This window comes from Micromys minutus (assembly GCF_963924665.1).
Source record: "Micromys minutus genome assembly, chromosome: 11".
Lineage (NCBI taxonomy): Eukaryota > Metazoa > Chordata > Mammalia > Rodentia > Muridae > Micromys > Micromys minutus.
The window spans coordinates 42,595,217-42,615,368 of NC_137980.1; the positions used below are offsets into that span (position 1 = coordinate 42,595,217).

Genomic DNA, 20,152 nt, shown 5'->3' on the forward strand with positions numbered 1-20,152 from the left:
TCAATGAAGAGCACTGAAGCTCAGAGAGGGAAGCAGCTTCCCGTAGGTCACACAGCTGGCAGGAGCAAAGCTGGGGACCCCAGCTCAGCCCAAGTGTGACTCACCCACGGACCTCACCAGCCCCACTCCTACCTTCTCCAGAGCAATGAGCAAATCTTGAGTCTCCCCCATGCATCTGAAGCAGCCCTGTGACAGAGACCTGTATGTGTTGGCTTGCCATCAACAGCAGCTTCCCAGTCCTAGGCCCTTGTCCTCAGTCCTCTGCAGATGGCTACCAAAGACTGTCACCCACCGCTTTAAAAGCAGGAAGGAAGGGGAGGATTAAGTCTTGAAAGGAGTGCCAGGCTCCGCTCCCTCCCTGGTTACAGCCTGAGAAGAGAGATTAGAGAGGAAGATTCCTTATCTGCCAACTCCATCACCTGTCAGGAGAGGAAATGGAGAAACGCCCTTCGCCCCTCGGGCTTGGCACCAGCATCGTCTATCTGTTGCCCCAAATGGTGCCTGGCTTACCATCTAGGGGGCCCCTGGGCCAAACTAGATCACAACTCCAAGCATGCAACCTGTGGCCATGGGGTCTGGTAGTAGCACCCCCTCCCCCTGCCTGTCTGGGACACATGCAGATCAGTTAGGGGACTCCCAGTTCAGTGATGAGAGCAAGTCTCTCGGTGGCAAAGTGCTGGGTCTAGCCATATCTCAGCCTTCCCTGGCCTATCTTCCCCAAGACTTCACATAAGCTATTTCCTAGGCCCGTAATTCCCTTCCCATGGCTCTCTATGCTGAGCTCCTATCTAATCTTCCAGGAGAGTTCAAATGTTACCTCATTCAGAAGCCCAGACAACCTGTATATAAACAGGCTGGACTGAGCTGATGCCCAGGTTAGACTGCATTTAAGAGATGGACTGGTCCTTACCCTTACCCTTATCCTGCAGAGGTCTAGAACTGACATATAATAGGAAGTTGTAAGTCCAGATGTCCCCAAGGGTATGAATAGAAAGGGACAGTCCCTTGTGGGCAGAATCTGGGTGAGGGAACACTTAACTCAGACCAGGCCCCAGGAGAGAAGAGGTAGGCCGTGTTTTGTCAGCACCACACCCATTCTTGTTTCTCCCTGGCTTGTAGGGCATGTGGGACCATGGAGCCCCATGGTAGAAGTGTGGCTCGAACATGAGACCGTATGGTCTTGGGTAAGTCATTTGACCTCTGTGTTTTAGGAAGTGCTGTGTGAGAATGAAGTGATTTATCGTGTAAGATGCTCAGAGCCACAGCGTCAAGCAGGAGGATGACGGCCTTTTGGATGCTCTTCATTGGCAGATCTGAGCCCATGGTCATCTCATCCCAGGCCTCTTCATCAGGAAAATGAGTCCAGTGTTAAGTTCCCAATTCTGGTCTTCTGGGATGAGGTGAAGCTGGGGGTGGCGGGTGGGAGGTGAAGGTGAGGGGGAGGTAGAGCAAAGGCAGAGGAAGCCCCCAGAACCAAATGGAGAAAACCTGGGTTGAACACTGCAGTTTGTAGCCAGGAGGCAGAGGACTTTAGATGATGCAATGGTGTCATGGAGGGGCAGCCGGGCCTGGTCAATTATTAGGTAATCGTGCTAATAGAGAAAATGCTCTCACCTCCAAGGGAGTGTGATCTGGTCGCTGAAGGAATGTCAGCAGGAGCTGAGATCTGCAGTGCCTGCCTAGGCCCAAGACACAATAACAGGTTCTGGAAAGTGATTGGTTCCCTGGTGCAGCAACTCCAGCCCCAGAACCAACTGCTTCCCTAGGTTAACTTCACAGCCCAATCCCTAGATGACTATGTATGTACTGGCGACAAGCACCTATCCACCTGTGCCATTATGGAACAGGAAGATGCCACTAGCTTGCTGGCGCAATGGATCTGTGTTGGTGTCTGGGCCGTAGTGACAGGAACGATTGGGTGTGTGAGACAGAAGTACTCACTGTGGCTAGTGTGGCTGTTATCACAACTTCAAGTTTCGAGAAGCCCACACTCCTGGCCTTTCCTCTTCCCGCTGAGTAGGCGGTGGCCCGGGCGAGCTGAAGCCTAGGGCTGCTGAGGCTCCAGCCTACAGCCTCCCCAAGGAGCCTGCCATGGTTACCAGCTGCCTGCAAGGAAAGGCCATAAATCCTGAGCAGGCTGGGGGAGGGGGGGAGCCACGTGGGGGGGCGGGAAGGGGGGCAGCTAAGTGGAATTGAATCTTGTTTAAGGAGGAGACCCACGCCTCCCCGGGCCTGTAATTTACTGCGAGGTTGACAAGATGAAAGCGGAATGTTCAGTAGCATAATCGCCCGGACCTCAGGGAGCTGCGGGAGATGAGCCGCGAGGCCAGTGGTGGCGGCCTGGCTTTGAGAAAGATCTGGGGCGCTGATCCCGCTGTGAGCACAGCAGGCGGCAGGCCTGGGGCTCCCTCCTCAACGGCTGGCAGGGCCTGGCTGGCTAAGCCCCGGCTCAGGCTGCATCCTGCCTGCTGTCATCTCTAGAGCTGAGGTCAGGTCCCCGAGTTTGTGGTAGATTTGATTCAGTGGAATGCGCCACCCAGGACGCCTGTTGTCTCCCAGCTGCAGACAGTTGTCGCGGAGGCCTTAATGGGGAAATGCCCTAGTCGCAGTGAGCATCCGACCCCAGGCGGTTGGTGGGGTGGGCAATCCAGTGTCTGGCGGGTTCAAAAGCCAGGCCTGGCTTGGCATAAAACCCCTAAGGGCCTCCATGGAACCTGCTGTTATCAACTAGCACACAGGACTCAACCTCGGGGACCCTGTCCAGACAACGGGGGGGGGGGGGGGAGACCCACTTCCCATTCACTGGTGCATGTGTGCGAATGCTCTGTGTTTGGGTTAGGGTTAGATTAGGACTGAGAAACGTTTAAGACTAAAGGAGCTCCATTCTGTCTCAGGAACTGTCCCCACACTAGGCTAGTGGGCACAGCCCACCATCCTGTGCCTTAGTAACTAGACTGAAGCCTGTCAAACACTGCACCAGTTCCCAAGGTCATAACAGTAAATTCTTGATGATTCTTGCCCGTGAGTCCAGCATTGGGGAGGTATAGGTGACAGGATCAGCGGTTCCAAGTCATCCCCCCCCCCCCGTATTGTGAGTTTGAGACCAGCCTGCTCTACTGAGATCCCATCTCAAAAAATCTAAACAAAGTGGGGCCCAAGAGATGGTTCAGTAAAACGCTTGCCAAAGAACTTTGAGGACCTGAGTTTGTATTCCAGCCCCCACGGAAGGCTGGGCATAGTGCTGTGTCTGTAATCCTAGAACCGAGAAAGCAGAGGCAGGACGATCTGTGGGGCTTAATGGCCAGGCAATGCAGTCAATCCACAATCTCCAGTGTTACTGAGGGACCCTGTTTCAGAAGAAATAAGTGGAGGGGCTGGAGCAATGGCTCAGCTGATAAGAGCACTCACTGGCTGCTCTTGCAGAGAAGCTGGGTCGAGTTCCCAGCACCCACACCCAGCCATCTATCACTCCTGTTCCGTGGGAGCCGTTGCTCTCTCCTATCCTCCATAGGTACCAGGTGGTGCACAGACTTGCGTGCAAGCAAAAAGCCATACACGTGTACTGTGTACATAAACATAGACACACAGACATGCATGTACACCCCATGTATATACCACACATGTATACACATAAGCATGCACACACACACACACACACACACACACACACACACAGAGAGAGAGAGAGAGAGAGAGAGAGAGAGAGAGAGAGAGAGAGAGAGAGACTCACAAATAAATATATAAATAAAACCGTAAGCTCTTGCCCCGGTTATGGGAGTGAGCTGGAACCTGTACCCTTCAAAGTCAAACATGGGGTAGGTACTTGTTGCCTGACTCCCTGCCCAGGGCTGCCAGCTCTGTGCCAAGGCCTGCCACGGAATCTTTCCAGATCAGCCAGGCTGTGCGGCCAGACTTCCTCCTGCAGGCCCTGGCTTCCCTGCTTCCTGGCTAGCTCTCACCCAAGTCAAGTGACTCTACCTCTCTGTGCCCCAGTTTCTAGAAATGGCCATCTACTCCCTCGTGGTTTGGACAGCACGGGGAGCCCAGTGGAGTGCTTAGTCCAGCAGAAAGTACAGGTTTCTACTTTCAGTTCATCCAATGTTCATGTTTCTAGCCTGTGGAAAGTTCTGGAAATATTCTGCGTCTTCTGATGTGATTGTTATAGTCATTGTACGAGCTGTTCCAGAGCTGGGAGAGGGCTGAATTCTGAAGCCCCCATTGTGGCTGCCGTGGCCTGTGATGAGCCCTGGCTACCAGTTATAGCCCCTCTAGTATAAAGAAGCCCAGGGAAGGCGGAGAGTAGCCCAAGGTCATCCAGCATGGTGGTATCAGAGCCTGCTCCAGCCCTGTCTGCCTCGCCTTCCTTCCTAGGGAGCTTTCTTCTGTTCTGCAAAGGCACAGACGCCTTAATGTCCTCTGCTTGGGTTGCAGTAAAAATTAACTACCCTGAATACGAGCCTCATCATGCAGCTTCTGAGACCAGGGAGGCTGCCAGGGATGTGTGACAGAGTCCCTGGGGTATCCAAGCGCTCCCTCCATGACTCCTAGAGGATCTCTTCCACCTGCAGCTCTCCTCTGACTTGGCTTGGTGGGACACAAGGTCCACAGTGGGTGAGGGTTGGTGCCTTGAATGGCAGAGCTGAGACAAGAAATGGGCTTCTGTCCCCACATTCAGCTCCCTCCTGAGTCTGTCCCCCGGGTCCTTCAGTTCTCTTTCAGTCTGGGAGGCAGGTTTATCACCGAGTGAAGCTTCTTACCAAGGAAGAGACAGGCTGTGGGGACAGGGACCTCTCTATACCCCCAGGGAACTTGTTGTGCCTGCAGCTACCCACTCCTGCAGCTGGGGGAAGTAGGAAGCAATCCAATCAGGAGGAGGCATCAGGACCCCTGGTCCCTGAGACCAAGCATACTGAGCTCCCAGAGGTAACAGATACAACACAGTGGGGCAGACAGTCCAGGAGGTAAAATGGGGGTGGGGCAGGAGTAGGAAATTCAGACAGAGGAGCAGGAAGAAAACGAGAGAGATGACAGATAGAAGGAGCAGGTAGAGGAACCACAGCAATTATGCAGTGGAGCACTATACAGCTGTGAAAAAGATCCAGATAACAAAGCAAAGGGGAATCTTGCAGATAAGTCTTGAAAAGGGAAGACCCAAAAGACTGCACATGGTAGGAGCTCAGAAACAAAGAAAACAACAAAACAGCCAAACTGTGCAGGAATGTTCTGTGAAGTGGCCGTAGGCAAGCAAGTCAAGGGGCTCTTCTCAGAAGTATGGCATGAGGGACTTGTTTTGGCTCTCAAAGGACAGAGGGCAGGGTTTCTGGAGAGGGTCGCCTTTCAGAGTTTTGATCGAAGGGTAAATCCATTTTTCCATTTTGTAATTATTAGTTACAGCATGCATTAATGATTTGTGCCGTTTTTTTCAGCATCAAGACTGAAATCCAATTTTAACCGATTATGAATAGTCCAGCAGGAGGAAAGGGGAAGAGGAGAGGGGAAGGGAGGTGGTGATCCACTGTGAGGAGGGAGGAGGCAGCCCCCTGGGGCTTTGCTTGGCTGGCACCTCAGCGGGCCCCTGCCCCCCATCCGGCCACGTTTGTAAAATGGAATAAATATTGACACGGCCAGGATGGTATTCAATTTGTCCTGATCACTGGGCTGCGGTGAGTTCTGACAGGGCGCGGTGTAAAACAGCAGCCTGGATGTAATTTCTACTGTCAACATGATGTACAGCGAGGCTGTGCTTGCGGCACTGCAAGCGGGCAGGGCGGGGGCGGGGCACGAGGCAGGTACGACCTGGCCAGGGACACCTGGGACAGAGAGCGAACACGCGGGCCGTGGCCGGGGAGCAGCAGGCACCAAGCATGTGTGCGCATGCTCGTGTCCACGTACATGCCCACGGAGCTCCTAGCTGGCATGGGAAGTCGGGTCTTGAGGATCCGCACTGGCGTGGTCCAAACTCAAGTGTGCCCTTCCCAGCAGCCACTGTGCCATCCCCTCCCCCCTTGCCCATCTTTATTTGCCTTTCTTTGCCAGAGCCAATGAGGATTCCAGATCTACCACTAAACTGGCTGTGTGACCTTGGGCAAGTCCTCAGCCTGTCTGGACCACTGGTCCTCTTTTCTGGAAGAGAAATCTGAAAGACAGCCATTCGGAGAACACAGTGAGAGGGTTGGTGTGTGTCCCCGCTTTTAGCCGCCACCTCTTATTGTTAGCTAATTGGATGGCTCCGTGCCTGGCACGGAGGAGAGCCTCTGTGAGGGTGGCCCAGCATTGTCTGCACCGACTCATGGTGCCGTTGGCTTGTCTCCTCTGTAGCCATGACCTGCGGAGGCTGTTTCCCCAGAGGACCCAGGTCCCGGCTCCCACAGCCTCCTTCCCGGAGTGAGAGGGTAATGAGAGAGATGGTGATGACTTAGTTTATGAGGTTACATGAGGAACGGAGAAGGTGGCGCGATTGTGGAGTGCAGGACGTGCCTGGCTCTTAGTAGGTGATCAATAAACGTCAGCGAAAACAGAAAAATAAAACCGGGAAGCCGTCCTCCGGCGGCCTCCTCCCGCCTCCCCTCGGGTCAATCCATCATGGAGTCTGCTCCATTCTGCTTCCTAAATATTTCAGAGCTGTCAGTTTCTCTCATCCTACAGCGGCCTCCCAGGTCTGAGCCACCACCGCTGTCTCCCCCAGACACCACCTCCACCTTCTGAGGCTGTTCCTCAAGCCACAGGCAAGGGCCACCTCCTTAAACACAAGCTCACTCCTGTCCTCCTAAAGACCCCTCCCTAGCTCTCCAGTCCAAACCCTAAGCCCTGTATCCCCTCTGTACTGTAGCTAGTTGTGTTGGTGGTGGTGATGGTATGTTTGTTGGTTATTTGTTTTTTAAGATAGGGGTCTCCTTGTAGCCCAGGTTAGCCCAAACTCACTAAGTAGCTGAGAACCTTGAACTCCCAATCCTCCTGCCTCCAGCTTCCACACACTAGGATAATAGGTGTGTATCACCTCATCAAACTAGGACAGTTTATTTTTATCACCACCTGTCAGCTCCCACCTTGGCCTGAAATGTTCTTTAGACTGTCTCTCATGGGCTTGGAAAGTTTTGCCGCCAAGTCTTTTCCAAGGGACCGTCCTTGCCAGTTTTCGAGCCAGCAGTGAGGCCGAGTCCTTCATACATATGTGCGGGTGCCTGTGTTTTATTTTTACTGAGATTTGTCTGTGGAATTCGTCCATGGGTGGTTCTGTGCATGTACACACAGGGTTATGGGCAGCCATGGGGCAGGCACCAAGCTCTGTGGGCTCCTCAGTCTCTAGCCTGGGTCTGTCACATAGTAGCTACTCAGTTAATATTTCATGAATCCATAAATGGTAGAGGCAGAGGGAAGGGAAACGGCAGCCCTGTCATCTGAACAAAGAGGGGGAGAAGCAGGCACCTCCATCTTTTCTGACCTCCTCTCCCTGGACCATGCAGCCACACTCTCTTCCTCAAGCCCTCGAATGTCTGGATCCCTGCAATAAAGTGGGAGAGAGGGGTAGAGAGCAGCAGAGGAACCCACAGTCAGGACACTAAGGCCCAGGTAAAGCCAGCTCCTGAGCCGGTCAGTCAGTGTACCCTACTGCTGTGACAGCTAAGTTTCATTTGTACTGGGAGTCTCAGAGACATTGCTCCATGGTAGGCTGGTTTTGTCCATCATAGCAGGGAACAGGTAGTGAACCAAAGTTGTTCACTATGCAGTAGCCAAGAAGCAGAGAGAGAGACGGAGGGAGGGGCCTGGGAAAAGTATGTCCTTCAGAGGCCTGCCCTGTGACTCACTTTCTCCCCCAAAAGCCCATTGAAATAGAATCTAACAATGGTTGATCGCTAATGAGCTCAGAGCCCTCATGATCCAATCATCCCTCAAGGCCCCACCTCTGGTTACCCTGGCACTGGGGTTGGAGCCTTCTATATGTGAGCATCCTTCAGAAATTTCAGATCCAGGGCACAGCAAGCATATCTGCCCTTGGAGTTGGGTCCAGGATACCAGGCAGAGATAGTGTAGCTTCAGGTCCTGAGGGGGTGCCACATGAACTTTGGATCCAATAGATCAGTGTGCAAATCTAGGCTCCAAAGCAAGCCAAGGTGGGACCTAGGCAGATCGCACAACCTTTCTGTGTCACTAGCCTCCTTACCTAAAAAAGCAGTGCTCCCCACACACCCCCAGTGCTCCCCACCCCACCCAGTGCTCTCTGCCCCTCTCCCAAGGCTGGAATGGAGCAGACAAAGCCTGTGACCTACATGAGGACCGATGAACACAGCCTGACTCTGCAGAAAGAGGCCATGGAGGTTTTAGACTTGTTAATGGCACCGCCCAGCATGCTCAGCATAGATGAGGTGGCTGACACCCTGGACGGCCTGTGCCCAGGGTGGATCGAGTCGGGAGGGGAAGGATACCTTTCTAATCCTTTTTCCTTGTCTCCAAGCTTTCCTCACTGATACATCTGGTTTCCAAGCCAAGAAGTCCCAGAAGACCCTAACCCATACCAACGCCAGTGCTGTGGGTGTGACCCCACTCTGGCAACACATATCCTTCACCATGTGTGGCAAACTGGCTGAGGGCTGGGCCATCTGGCTTCTTGTTTACAGTCCCACCGTACCTTCTCCTTGGGATCAGGCACAAGGTGGCTGGCCCAGCACCCTCCTTACCTGGGACACTGGAACCCATCCTCCCCAAGAGTAAGAACTAAGCTGTTAGAAATAACATCCTCCCAGGAAGCAGACTGCAGCTGGACACAGTGAACTCTAGGTCCGGGATCCAGCAGGCATTGTGCCTTTGGGACTTGGATAGGGCAGGTAGGTGCCGCCAGGCAAAGCGCCCATTGGCAGCTCTGGGAGCCAGGAGGGCATGGAGAAAGGACACAAGGAAGCCTGCAGTGCCAAGTGGAAGGAGCAAAGGAATGGATGGATGGATGGGTGGGTGGGTGGGTGGATGGATGGATGGACTTCTCTACCTTGTGTTTTCCTGCATTTCCCTACCCTAGGTACCAGCCCTTCCCAATGACCCCAGTAGCTGTCTTTCTCTATGCCAGTCAAACTGAATCTCCACTCTCCCTGCCACAGGACCCCAACATAGGTCACATGTGGGCCTGGCTAGCAATTGTTCAAAAAAATGTATGAGCAAATTAATGAATGAGTGTGTAAACATCCTCTCCAAGCCCCCTTCCCAGCCGGGATATTCGGTGTACACTAAGAGTCCAAGGGAAGCTCAGCACCTGTTCCCTCTCCAGCATCAATCTCTGCATCTGACCTTGTCCTTGTGAGGCCAGCACAGCTGCCCACAGTTCCAGATAAGAAAAAGGAGGCTCCGAGAAACACTGGGTTACCCAAGCACCTCACAGTCCAGCAACAGCTAAAGTCAGGCCTCAGCCTGGCCATGTAGCCTCAGTGGTGCTAAGAGTTCAGTTCTCCCGCTGTGTCTGGGATTAGGACATGGTCTGGAGTTAGGAGGAGCAGGCTGGCTGCACAGAGAAGTCTCTCTGCTTTGTCTAGAATGAAAGTCACTGTGCCCAGCCCTCTCCTGGCTCCTGGCAGAGTGATCGGCTGGGAGACAAATGTCAAACAGGCAGGAAAAGCCCTTGTCTGTCCCCAGGGAGACAGCCAGATGACAAAGGAGAGCTGGCACCCTTGTCTTGGCAGTGGTGGTGCCTGGGTACTGAGTAATCCAGACAGGACGTGCCGTTCGTTGTTGCAGAGTGTGGGAGGACAGGAATGGTATGGGCAGAGCACAGGGAGCCGAGGACAGCGGGGACACAGAGGACACAGAGGATGAGGAGGCTCCTCTGTGATGGGGAAGGTCACCTTCTCACAGGCAGTCTGAGCTCTGTCTGGAGCAAACCTTTCCTGAGTCCCTCTCAGGCCCCAGTAGGTGCTTCACTCTGTAAATAGGGATGATCTTTGCTGCTTAAAACTTTGTCCTCAGCGCAAGGCAAGCCCAAGATGTAGACTCAGCTAGACCGCTCTGGGGAAGAGAATGAGACGGAGAATCTAGAGAATCAGTTAATTCAGTGGTTCCACAAGATCATTAGAGACAAATGTCTCCATCTTTTCTCAGTAGAATTTTCCAGCTTGGAATAGCTCTCTTTATCATCCCAAAATGGCTGCTGTTGCTCCAGTCATTTCCTGTGCACGCACGCAGAAAACAAAAACTATCTCCTAAGGCATCCCCTTTTACTAGGAGTAGAAATGTTTTCCAAGATGCTTCCCAGAAGATAGTCCTTTATAGTTTATTGACCAGAATTGTGTTATAGGACACTGTAAACCAATTACTGGTGGGGAGAAGAAAAGGGCTCTTACTGGTTACACTAGTCACTGCTCACAGAGGAGAGATTCTGCACACGAGGCCCCAGTAAGAGAGGAAGCCGAAATGAAGCAGAAATAAGAAAGGAGGTCGAGACAGCTCTTCCCAGCCAGCTGTAGCTTGTGACTCCTCAGCATCCTTTTGAGTCACCACAAACCCCAGCTAGGTTGCCACATCCATTCCCTCAGCTCTGGTCCCTCCAGCACCTCTGCTCAGTGACTTCTGTCTCTTCTCCTATCCACGCTTGAACCTTCTGCTCCTGTGGCCTGCACATTGTGCCTTTTGTTTCTTTTAAATGCTCTCTGCCACTCATCCTGGGCAATGCACACTCAGTCAGCATTCAGTACAGATTAAGAGGTAAACGGGAAGTTGGCACCTTTTCTCCACGACAAGGAAAATGATCTTCTGGTACCCAGATGGGGGCTTCGTGGGGAATGAGTGTGTCTTTGCTGTCAAGACCTCCATTCCAGAATCTTGAGCTCCCTGTCCAGCTTTTCTGGTGTTCAGAGGGTTTTGGGAAAGATGGATAGATAGATGATAGTGTACTGATGGGTGGATGGATGGGTGAGTTGGTGACTGTACAGATAGACTGGATGGGTGAGTAGTTAGAAGGATTACGTGGAATAAATAAATGGATGGAGTGGTTGGTTGGATGAATGGGTAAGTGAAATATCGGATAGATGAATGAGCAGATGATTAGATATCTGAATAGGTATATGAATGGATGGATGGATGGATGGATAAATGTATATATGTATGTATGGATGGATGAATGGATGATGGATGGATGAATGGATGATGGATGGATGAATGGATGACGGATGATAAATGGATGGATGGATGGATGATGGATGGATGATGGATGGATGGATGATAAATGGATGGATGGATGATGGATGGATGATGGATGGATGGATGATGGATGGATGAATGGATGATGGATGGATGATAAATGGATGGATGGATGATGGATGGATGAATGATGGATGGATGATAAATGGATGGATGGATGGATGGGTGAATGGATGATGGATGGATGGATGGATGGATGGATAGATGGATGATGGATGGATGGATGAATGGAAGGATGGATGGATGGATGGACAGGCGAACAACACTTCCCTTTACACAGCGATTTCCCCATGACATCACAAAGGCAGACTACTACCCTCTCCAGTGTCCTTTGCTGGTCCCTCCTCTCTAGCTTTGCTCTCTACTCCTGGCTTTCCTATCTGTCTCGCCCGAATTCCTGGTCCAGATCTCAAGCTCTCACCCTGATGGAAATCGGCCCTGAGCACCTGACCCCGGGCAGCACGGCACTGTCTTCCACAGGCTGCCCGCTTTCGAACCAGCATTCTGACACAGCATATCCAAATGTCATCCTCTCTCCCCACAATGTCTTCAGTGCTCACTTGCACGTCCCTTCAGAGCTGTTGACACTTCCCACAGTCCAGCCATATTTCTCAGAACCGGCTTAGACCCTCCTAGCTGTCATGACTCTGCATGCATGTGTCCACGTGTGTGTATGTGTGTGTGTGTGTGTGTGTGTGTGTGTGTGTATGTGTGTGATCACTACACTCCTGTGCTCAAACCTATCTAGGGTCCCTTCATCACAGTAAGAACTTGAGAGACCCCCCACTTGCACACTCTTTGCTGCCCACATCACCAAACCAGACACCCTGGTGTTCTCTCGCTTTCCATATGCTTGGATCCCGGGCCTTTGATCTTGCCTCTACCTCAGGCTAGAATGCTTGTTTTAGTGTTATGGCATCTCCTCTCTGTATGAACAGATCTCTTTTCAAATTGTATCTTCATGGCAAGGCCTTCGCCAGTCACTCTGTACAAATTGTCATTTAAAATGCTTGCTAAATTGATAGATAAGTAAATGGGTAGATGATAGAGACTATATAAATACTCCCCGAACCTTGTCACTCTGTTTTCTCCAGAACCCTTGACCATTATCAAATACAGTTTTCTGTTACTGTAACAGGATATTGGAGACTGAGTAACTAACAAATAAAAAGGTAGCTACCCATGGTGGCCTAGGCCATGGATCCCAGCACTCAAGAGGCAGAGACAAGCAGATCTGTTCATTTGATACCCTCCTGGTCTACAGAGTGAGTTCCTGGCTAGTCCGAGCTACACAGAGGGGCCCTGTCTCAAAAGAAACAGATTTAAGGCGCACAGCACTGTTTGTATCCATGATCCTAGGGGTTGGGAAGTCCAAGAATATGTTGAAGGCGCCAAGATGGCCCAAGGTAAGAGAGGAAATAAGAAGAAAGACTTTGGAGAATCCCCATCTCTAGGGATCTGCATTAGTTCTTCAGGATAACCCAACCACTCCTTTAAGATTCCCCCCCATCCCAACACCCCTAACAGTCACTCGAAACCAAAGCCAAACCGTGTCAGACACGTCCATTGCTCATCATGTCACTCCTTGTCACAAAGCACGGTGTCTGTTCGTTTCTGCTGAGCCCAGATCGGGGACTAGCAGCACCCCATAACCTTTGCGACACAGGCAGCTGCCAATGGTGTGGAATGGTGTGTGTGCACATGCACCCCGTAGACAGAAGCACTGGACAGGACTGGACAGGCTGAAGAGCGGAGCGGGTAAGGCAAGGCCAGCAGCAGTTGAGCCTGGCCTGGACTCCGTTTCTTAATCTCATTGGGATTAAACAGCTCGGAGCAGGGAGTTGAGCCCTATGACCCAGGGGAGAGCGGCTAACATGCCCGGAGGCTCACACGGAGTCAAAGAGAGCCGGACAGAGCCTCAGGGCCTCACTGCTGGTCAGACAGAATGCTAAGGCAGGGTCCTGTGGTGGGTGCCCTCAGGCTAGGCTGAAAGGGGGAAGACGGGAGCTCCCAGCTGCTGATGCTGCTGCTGCACTGACAGGCTGTCCAGGGTGCAAGGAGGTGGCAGGCAGCCAGGGAAGCTGGCCAGCTGCCAGAGGGAGAGCCTGAAGGCTGAGATACAAAGGCCCAGGTCAGGGGAGGGGAAGATGGAAGGCAGGGTCTCAGGTGAGAGGGGGCCTCATCTCCCATTCCCAAGTCCTGGGTTCAAGCTCTGCTCTGGCCCAGGTAGCCTGTGCAACTCTTAGAGAGTGCTTTGGAGCTCAACTTGCCCTCTCTCTGAAGTGGGGTCTCAATGCAGACTTTGAGCTGCCATCTATCAAGTGCTCACCCATACCTCATCTCCAGTTCCTCAGACACGGACTGCCTGAACTTCAACTGAACTACTGCTCACTCCAGCCTCAGGACCTTTGCACATGCTGCTGCTCTGTGAACACTTCAGAGACGCCCCCCAACCCCTTCTCACAATCCCTCACTTCCTTCAGCCTTTTTGCCATGTTTGCCTCTTTTCCATTCCTGCTCTTAACACTTGAAATATCAGAAATGGAGCCACCCACCCCTTTACACTCTGCTCCCTGCCCCACATACCTGAGGGTCAATTCCCCGAAGGCCTGAACTCTGTAGCTGCGTTCCCAGTGCCCCACTTGGGTGCTGGTGTCCAGGAAACGCTTGCTGGTAAACACTTATGGAGAGAGTAAAGAATGTGGGAACTTTGCACCTCTCTCCTAGTAACAGGTCCCATCCTGCAGCCTCACAGATGTTAAAGGTGTACTGAATGTGTGAATTGAATGTGTGAATGAATGAATGAATGAATGAATGAGATTCCTTTCTGTCTCCTAGATTGCATTAGACAGTGCTGTTTGATAAATAAACGGATGATTGAATCCCTGGGTGCCCCTCCCCCCTTATAAGAGGTGTTACAAACAAAGAAATAAGGGAAGGAGGAGGCGGAGCCAGTGACAGCCCAAAGGCTGCAAACACTGGGGGTCCTCCCCAGTCCTCTGCACCACACATCCCTGCCTCCCCCACGGCGAAGCAGGGCCTTGCAGCCCTGCAACTGTCTGCTGGAGCCAGGGGAACAGTTCCTGAGACACAAGGAGGGAGCTCATAAGCTCCAGGAAATGAAAGCTGCGGAGGGCACCCCCTCCTCACCCATAACTCCAGCCTCATTATGACCAGTCAGGCCATCATGCGAGGAATCAGAGCCAGGTTCCCCGGGGCAGAGGCAGCAGGGACACCTGCGTGGAAGAAGTCATGCACAGGGCACAGAATGGCTGGCTGGGGACTATAGAGGGAGCTGCTCCCAGCTGGGCCACAATCCCATCTTGGTTGGATCTGGGCAGAGCCTAGAGGGGCAGAAGGTACAGCGTGTCGCAGCCTGTCCTCCCATGCTCCTGAGCACTGTGGCTGTTCACCTCCGCCATTGCCTTTAACCCTTCCACATCCTAGAGACCTGGGCACTCAGAACCTGGCGAGTCACATTTGTCACTCTCCCCAGGTCCTCTCCCGTATCCCAAGGTTGCTGTGCGCATGCCGGCATGACCCTCCCCAACTTCCGTACTATTTGGCACATTTGGCACCCCAACCCTTCAGAGTACTTCCTTGTCCTCAGGAGGCTCCACCCCCTCTCCCCAGCCACACCCTCCACAGTTACTGTATCCTCCGCCCCCCACCCCAGCCAGCCTACACTCATAACATCACTCCTTCCCAGCTGCTCAGGTACCTCTTCCTCCAGGAAGCTGCCCTGATTCCTCTCCTTTCTAAACATCTGCACCCCTCAGTCTTCAATGTGTCCTCTCAACACTGGTCCATCGTGTCATGAGATGATCTTAGTCTCTTGTGACACTAAACCATGGGTTTGTTTTACCTTGTTTCTCAGCAGCTAGGCTGAGCCTGCCTCAGTGCTGAGGCCGATAGAAGTTCGTGAATGAAGCTAGACTAAGCCTGGGGTAGTGAAGCCTGCCTCTGTTCTCTCTGTACCTGAAATTCTGGTGGAAGCGTGGCTCTCCCACAGACACCCACATTAGGCCATTATTTCTCATTATGGCTCCTGTAGGCGTGAGTGCTTCAGAGCCTTCCTCGCTGAGAGCAGAGGGAAGGGGTGATGGATGGATCTATGACCAGCCTGGGTTGGGGAGGGGAGGGGGGTGGGAGGCTGAGTGGGGAGGGAGCAGAGACACCAGGCTCAGATGTGACTATCTAGAGTCACTTGGGTACTACAAGCAAGACCCTCTGGGGCTTCAGGGCTCTCTCCCCACAAGGCTTATGATGGTGGCAGCTACCAGCAGGCTTCCCTTGGGTCTCCTGCTGCTAGGCAGAGCTAAGGAATGTTCCCAAGCTTGCACGCAGGAGGCCTGCAGCTTCTGCCTCTGGGACCCTTCTAGAAGCTGCCTCTGTGGGGACTCCAGAGGATCCCACTGTGCCAAAGAACTCATCAGCCAGGAACCTGGCAGGCAGCCACTGAATCAGTTTTGGGGGGCCTGAGGGCTGGAGCAGCATCTGGAAGAGTTGTGAGGAGCAAGGGATCTTCGAGGGTGAAGGAAGAGACTGGAGCTTCGGGAGAGTGAGCTATCAAACCCTATTGTGTCTGTTCCTGCAAAGGACGGCACACAGTAGGTGTTTAATTAATTACTGCAAGGCCAGTGAGAGTCGCGACCTGCCCTCGGGCAGAACCTCATCCCATGTTCTCTCGTTGGTCCCACAGGTTCCCGATGGATCTGGATGACCCCTAGTCTCAGGACTTCAAGATTCTTTTGCCCCCACTGACCACGTCGTCTGGGCGCAGGGACCATGGCGCAAGTTCTACTCAGGAGCCGCTGCTGGGCTGCCTAGTAACTGGACCTGGGGCTTCAGTGAGTGGGGCGCGGGCCAGGACCGGGTGTCCATGCCTGGGTGCGGCCGCGCCCCCTCCCAGTCCAGCCCGGCATCACCGAGGCTGAGGTCACCATGTGACGCAGTACCACTGCGGTGCCTCTGGTCCATGCTCCGGGGCTTGGCCCGCACCGCTAAGCATGAGACCACGGCCGGAAGCGGCGCTCCGGGCCGGGGCTGCGCTGTCGCCTGTGCTGCTGCTTCTGCTACTGCTACCGCTGCTGGGGCATCTGTGGGCCGCAAGCACGCCTGCCCCATCCTCCTTGTCACCTGGGACTCAGCAGGACAACCAGCTGGGTGCGGGCCGAGTGAAGCGCGGTTGGGTGTGGAACCAGTTCTTCGTGGTGGAGGAGTACACGGGGACAGAACCCCTGTACGTGGGCAAGGTAAAGTGGGGCCCACTGTCCAGCCCCGACTCTGGGGACACCCACTGGTAGTCCCTGTCCCTGCTCCCTTCCAGCTGTCTCCTGCCCCATGTTCTCTCCACAGCCCTGCTTTTCCATTGTCGATTCAGTGGGGGAGCCCTGCTCGTGCCTGGGTACTGTGGGGACAACCAACAAGTTCACAGATTGGGTCATGTTTCCTGTGTCCCCTGGCCACTTTCCTGGACCTCGATAACTTACCTTGAGGTCATGCCTGAGTTTGGGCCTGTTCTCTGCAGAGCTGAGGTCTTCTGTAGCTACGCTCCTGACATAGTCACGCTTGTTCTGAGCTGCATGGCTAGCCTGATCTATGGCCTTCTAAAAAGCCAGGCCCCAGGCATCTTCTGTTGTCCCTCTCATCAGGCTACCTAAGCTGTCCCCTCTCCTGCCTACCCCTCCTCTCATACTAGGTACCTGACATTCACTACACAGTCTCAGCTCAAATGCTGCGTCCTCAGAGAAGCCTTCCCTGACTACATACATACACACATACACACACATACACACACACACACACACACACACACACACACCTGTACACTCACCCCTGAGGTCCCTGTAGCTGTCCTTCAGATGCCTTAGTTATACATGTGTTTGTTTGGTTATTCAATTGACATATGCCTCTTTCATCAAAGCATTTTGGCTCACCATTAAATCCCCAGTGCCTTGTGCCAATGATGCTCAGACACTGGTCTGTGAATAAATGAATGAATGAATGGAGGAAGGAGGGATGAAATGACGGAAAGGAAGAAAAAAGGAAGAAAGGAAGGAAAGAAGGGGGGAGGGAGGGAGGGAGCAAGGAAGGAAGGAAGGAAGGAAGAAAGGAGCCTTTCCAAACACTGAGCAAATTCTGGTTAACCTGGCTGGAGCCCAGGGCTCTGGAGCTTTAAGGGAGTGAGCTCAGCTGATTTTCAGCCATGCAATACCTGTTCCTCACAAAGCCTGGGTGTGCTGCTGGGGAGACAGAAGTACCTCCAAGGAGTCACAAATACCCTGATGAGTAAAACTTCTCACAAATCCGCATGGGAGCCCAGTGGGTACCCATGAAATGGGATTGCTGGTTGGCTTCGTGGTGGAGGAAAGTCTGGAGCTGGGTTTTAGCGTTAAGCCCAGCAAGCTGATGGGAGGAGGCTGCAGCCTTTGCAGACTCAGGAGCCGGACTTCCCTGGAGATGGGGAAGCGGAAGTGGCTGTAGATGAGGGTGGTTCTCTGAGGTTTACTTGGGCAGATGGCAGCTTGCCAGCACGTTGTGGTTGGTGGTAGGGAATCCGACTCAAGAGCTTATTTCGATAACCAGAGCCTGAGGACGACTGGCTCAGATCTGACGCCCCTGACAGTGGTAGGAAAGCCCACATGTAACCGGGTGCAGGAAATGCCGCTGTCTGGACGCAGAGATATGCTTGCTGCTCAGCCATCACCATCCCTGCACGGGCCAAAGTAGGTTCCTAACTGAGCAAAACCAGGATCCCACAGATGGAGTTCAGGCAAGCACAGGCCTCACTTGATTCAGCATCCCAGTGGCAGAGACTACCAGCTCCCAGTCGGGCTGACAGGACTGTGGGAGGAAGAGAGAAAAGCATTTGTGGTCTGGTAGCTACAGATGCAGGCTCTGGAAGCCTTCTGACCCGGCCAACCTGCTCCCCACGCAGCCTTGAACCAGGATCTTTTTTTTTTTTTTTTTTTTTTTTAAATCTGTTTGAGTGTTTGGCTTATATGTGTCGTACATTTACTACCTGTGTGCCTGTTCTCCATACTGTTCCAAAGAGGGCATTAGATCACCAGCACTGGAATTCTGGATAGTTTTGAGCCACCATGTGGGTGCTGGGAATTGAACGTTGGTCCTCTACAAGAACAGTAAATGCTCAAGACCATTAGGCTACTTCTCCAGCCCTGAATCCATATCTTTATACACAACCAGACCTCTTTCTCATTCTGTAGACAGGGGGCTCTGAGATACCATGTGCCCAACTTCTTGAGGATTAAGAAAGAGAACAGAGCCCACAAAGCACTCAGCCTGTGGCTTGTCTCAGGTGCTTCATGTTATTCTTGTATAAAGCATTTAATCACCCAAGTGCAAGGTAAAAATAGTTCCCCCCCCCGTCTCTGTCTCTCTCTGTCTGTGTCTCTGTCTGTCTCTGTCTATCTGCACCCCCCCTTTCTCTCTCTCTTTCTCTCCCCACGTCCCCCCAGAGAGGCGTCTGTCACACCCGTACTTGTTGCTTCTTGAATGTTTAAAGGCTAGAGAAAAATCTTGGCTGTCATACTTAGAACTCTGTCTGCCTCTTTTAATACGGGGTCTCTCACTAAGGAGCCTAGGCTGGCTAACCAGTGAGCCCCAGAGATCCCTTACTTCTGCCTCCCCTGATCTGGGATTACAAGTACGGGGTACCATGCCTGGCTTTGAATGAGAACGCTAGGGATTAAATGCAGGACCTCATATTGCTTGGCAAGTATTTCACTAGGTGGTTTCGAAGACTTGTAGTTTCTGGTACCCTAAGAAGAGGCTAGCCTGGGGCTGAGTTTGACAAGCTTAGACAAAAGCTTGGACCCACCTGAGGTTCCCAGAGAGGCCGCAGAGGACTCAAAATACAGGACTAGAACATCTACTTAAAGCTACATGGGGTAGTGGCTCAGATAGTGGACCAGCAGCTGAATTCTCTGCTGCTCGGGAAAGCTGAGACACTAATTAGCTGCTTACATCTTTGCCTGGCCAGCCTTTGGGGTCTCACCAGTTGGAAGTGAGCTCCATCACATCAACTTGAACAAGCTGTTTTCAGTACGGGCTCCTACTAAATCCTTTCACTGTAAGAAGGGGGAAACTGAGGCCCAGGTGTGGAGAAACATGTACCAGGACCATATGTCAACAGATAGATAATCAGGTCACCGGGTCACTACCTCAAGTCTAGACTTCATGTGAAGCACCTGTTCTGAGACAGCATTATGCTGGTCCATCCTCTGGAAAGGTGTCCACCCGTGTTGTGGATTGCCAGCCTCCTCTATCCCCTTAGCCTAGAGCTCAGCTCCCCTACTGCCAAACCCCATCCCCAGGCTACTATGCAGGGAGCCAAGGGAAGGTCCCATAGCTTTGAAACACTTGTATGGAGCGTTCTTATTGAGGGAGACTGGAACCGGGTTCAGATGCCCAGGTTCTAATAAGCCTGGCGCTCAGGCCCCAGCACATCTTAGCTTCTCGCCACTCACTGGAAAGAGCTTTTCTATCTGCAGAATGTGAGCTTGGGTTTGTTGTTTTTGTAAGCCACCAGTCCCTAACCAGCCCAGCCCATGTACACCCAGTACTTGTGTGTGCACAGGCATGTGCACAACCACCAATTACATGTCACATTCTTTGCTCTGCCAGGAGAAAGGACTTCTCCCTGGCTCCAGTGAAATCACTGCTTCCTGGTCCCCCCACTCCAGGGAGTCACTCTGAGCATCAGTCCTTGGCGAATTCTAAAGGTAGCTTAGCAACAGAACCAGGCAGTGAACCCCGCGTGCCCAACGGTAGCCGATTTCACAACCGCCTCCTCCATCACTCACCGCCGGGCTCCTGTCAGCACCCACAGGAGCCACCAGACCCGGCATTGTTAGGTTGTCCCCAGGCCCCAGTGACAGCTCTCTGCACAGCCCTGCCTGCCGGTGGGCATGCCCCTACCTCCTCTCACCTTCTCCAACACCCTACCCCC

General features: G+C 52.8%; 1 protein-coding gene across 1 annotated transcript in view; it reads left to right on the top strand.

The window, feature by feature from the left end:
• Positions 1 to 16,187: 16,187 nt before the first annotated feature.
• Positions 16,188 to 20,152, top strand: part of CDH22 (cadherin 22) — a gene marked incomplete at both ends in the record, with an annotated part of 64,214 nt that continues 60,249 nt past the window's right edge. The window contains one exon of the mRNA XM_080925716.1: positions 16,188 to 16,433. Coding sequence (XP_080781842.1) covers positions 16,188 to 16,433 — 246 coding nt within the window. The remainder of the gene's footprint in view (positions 16,434 to 20,152) is intronic.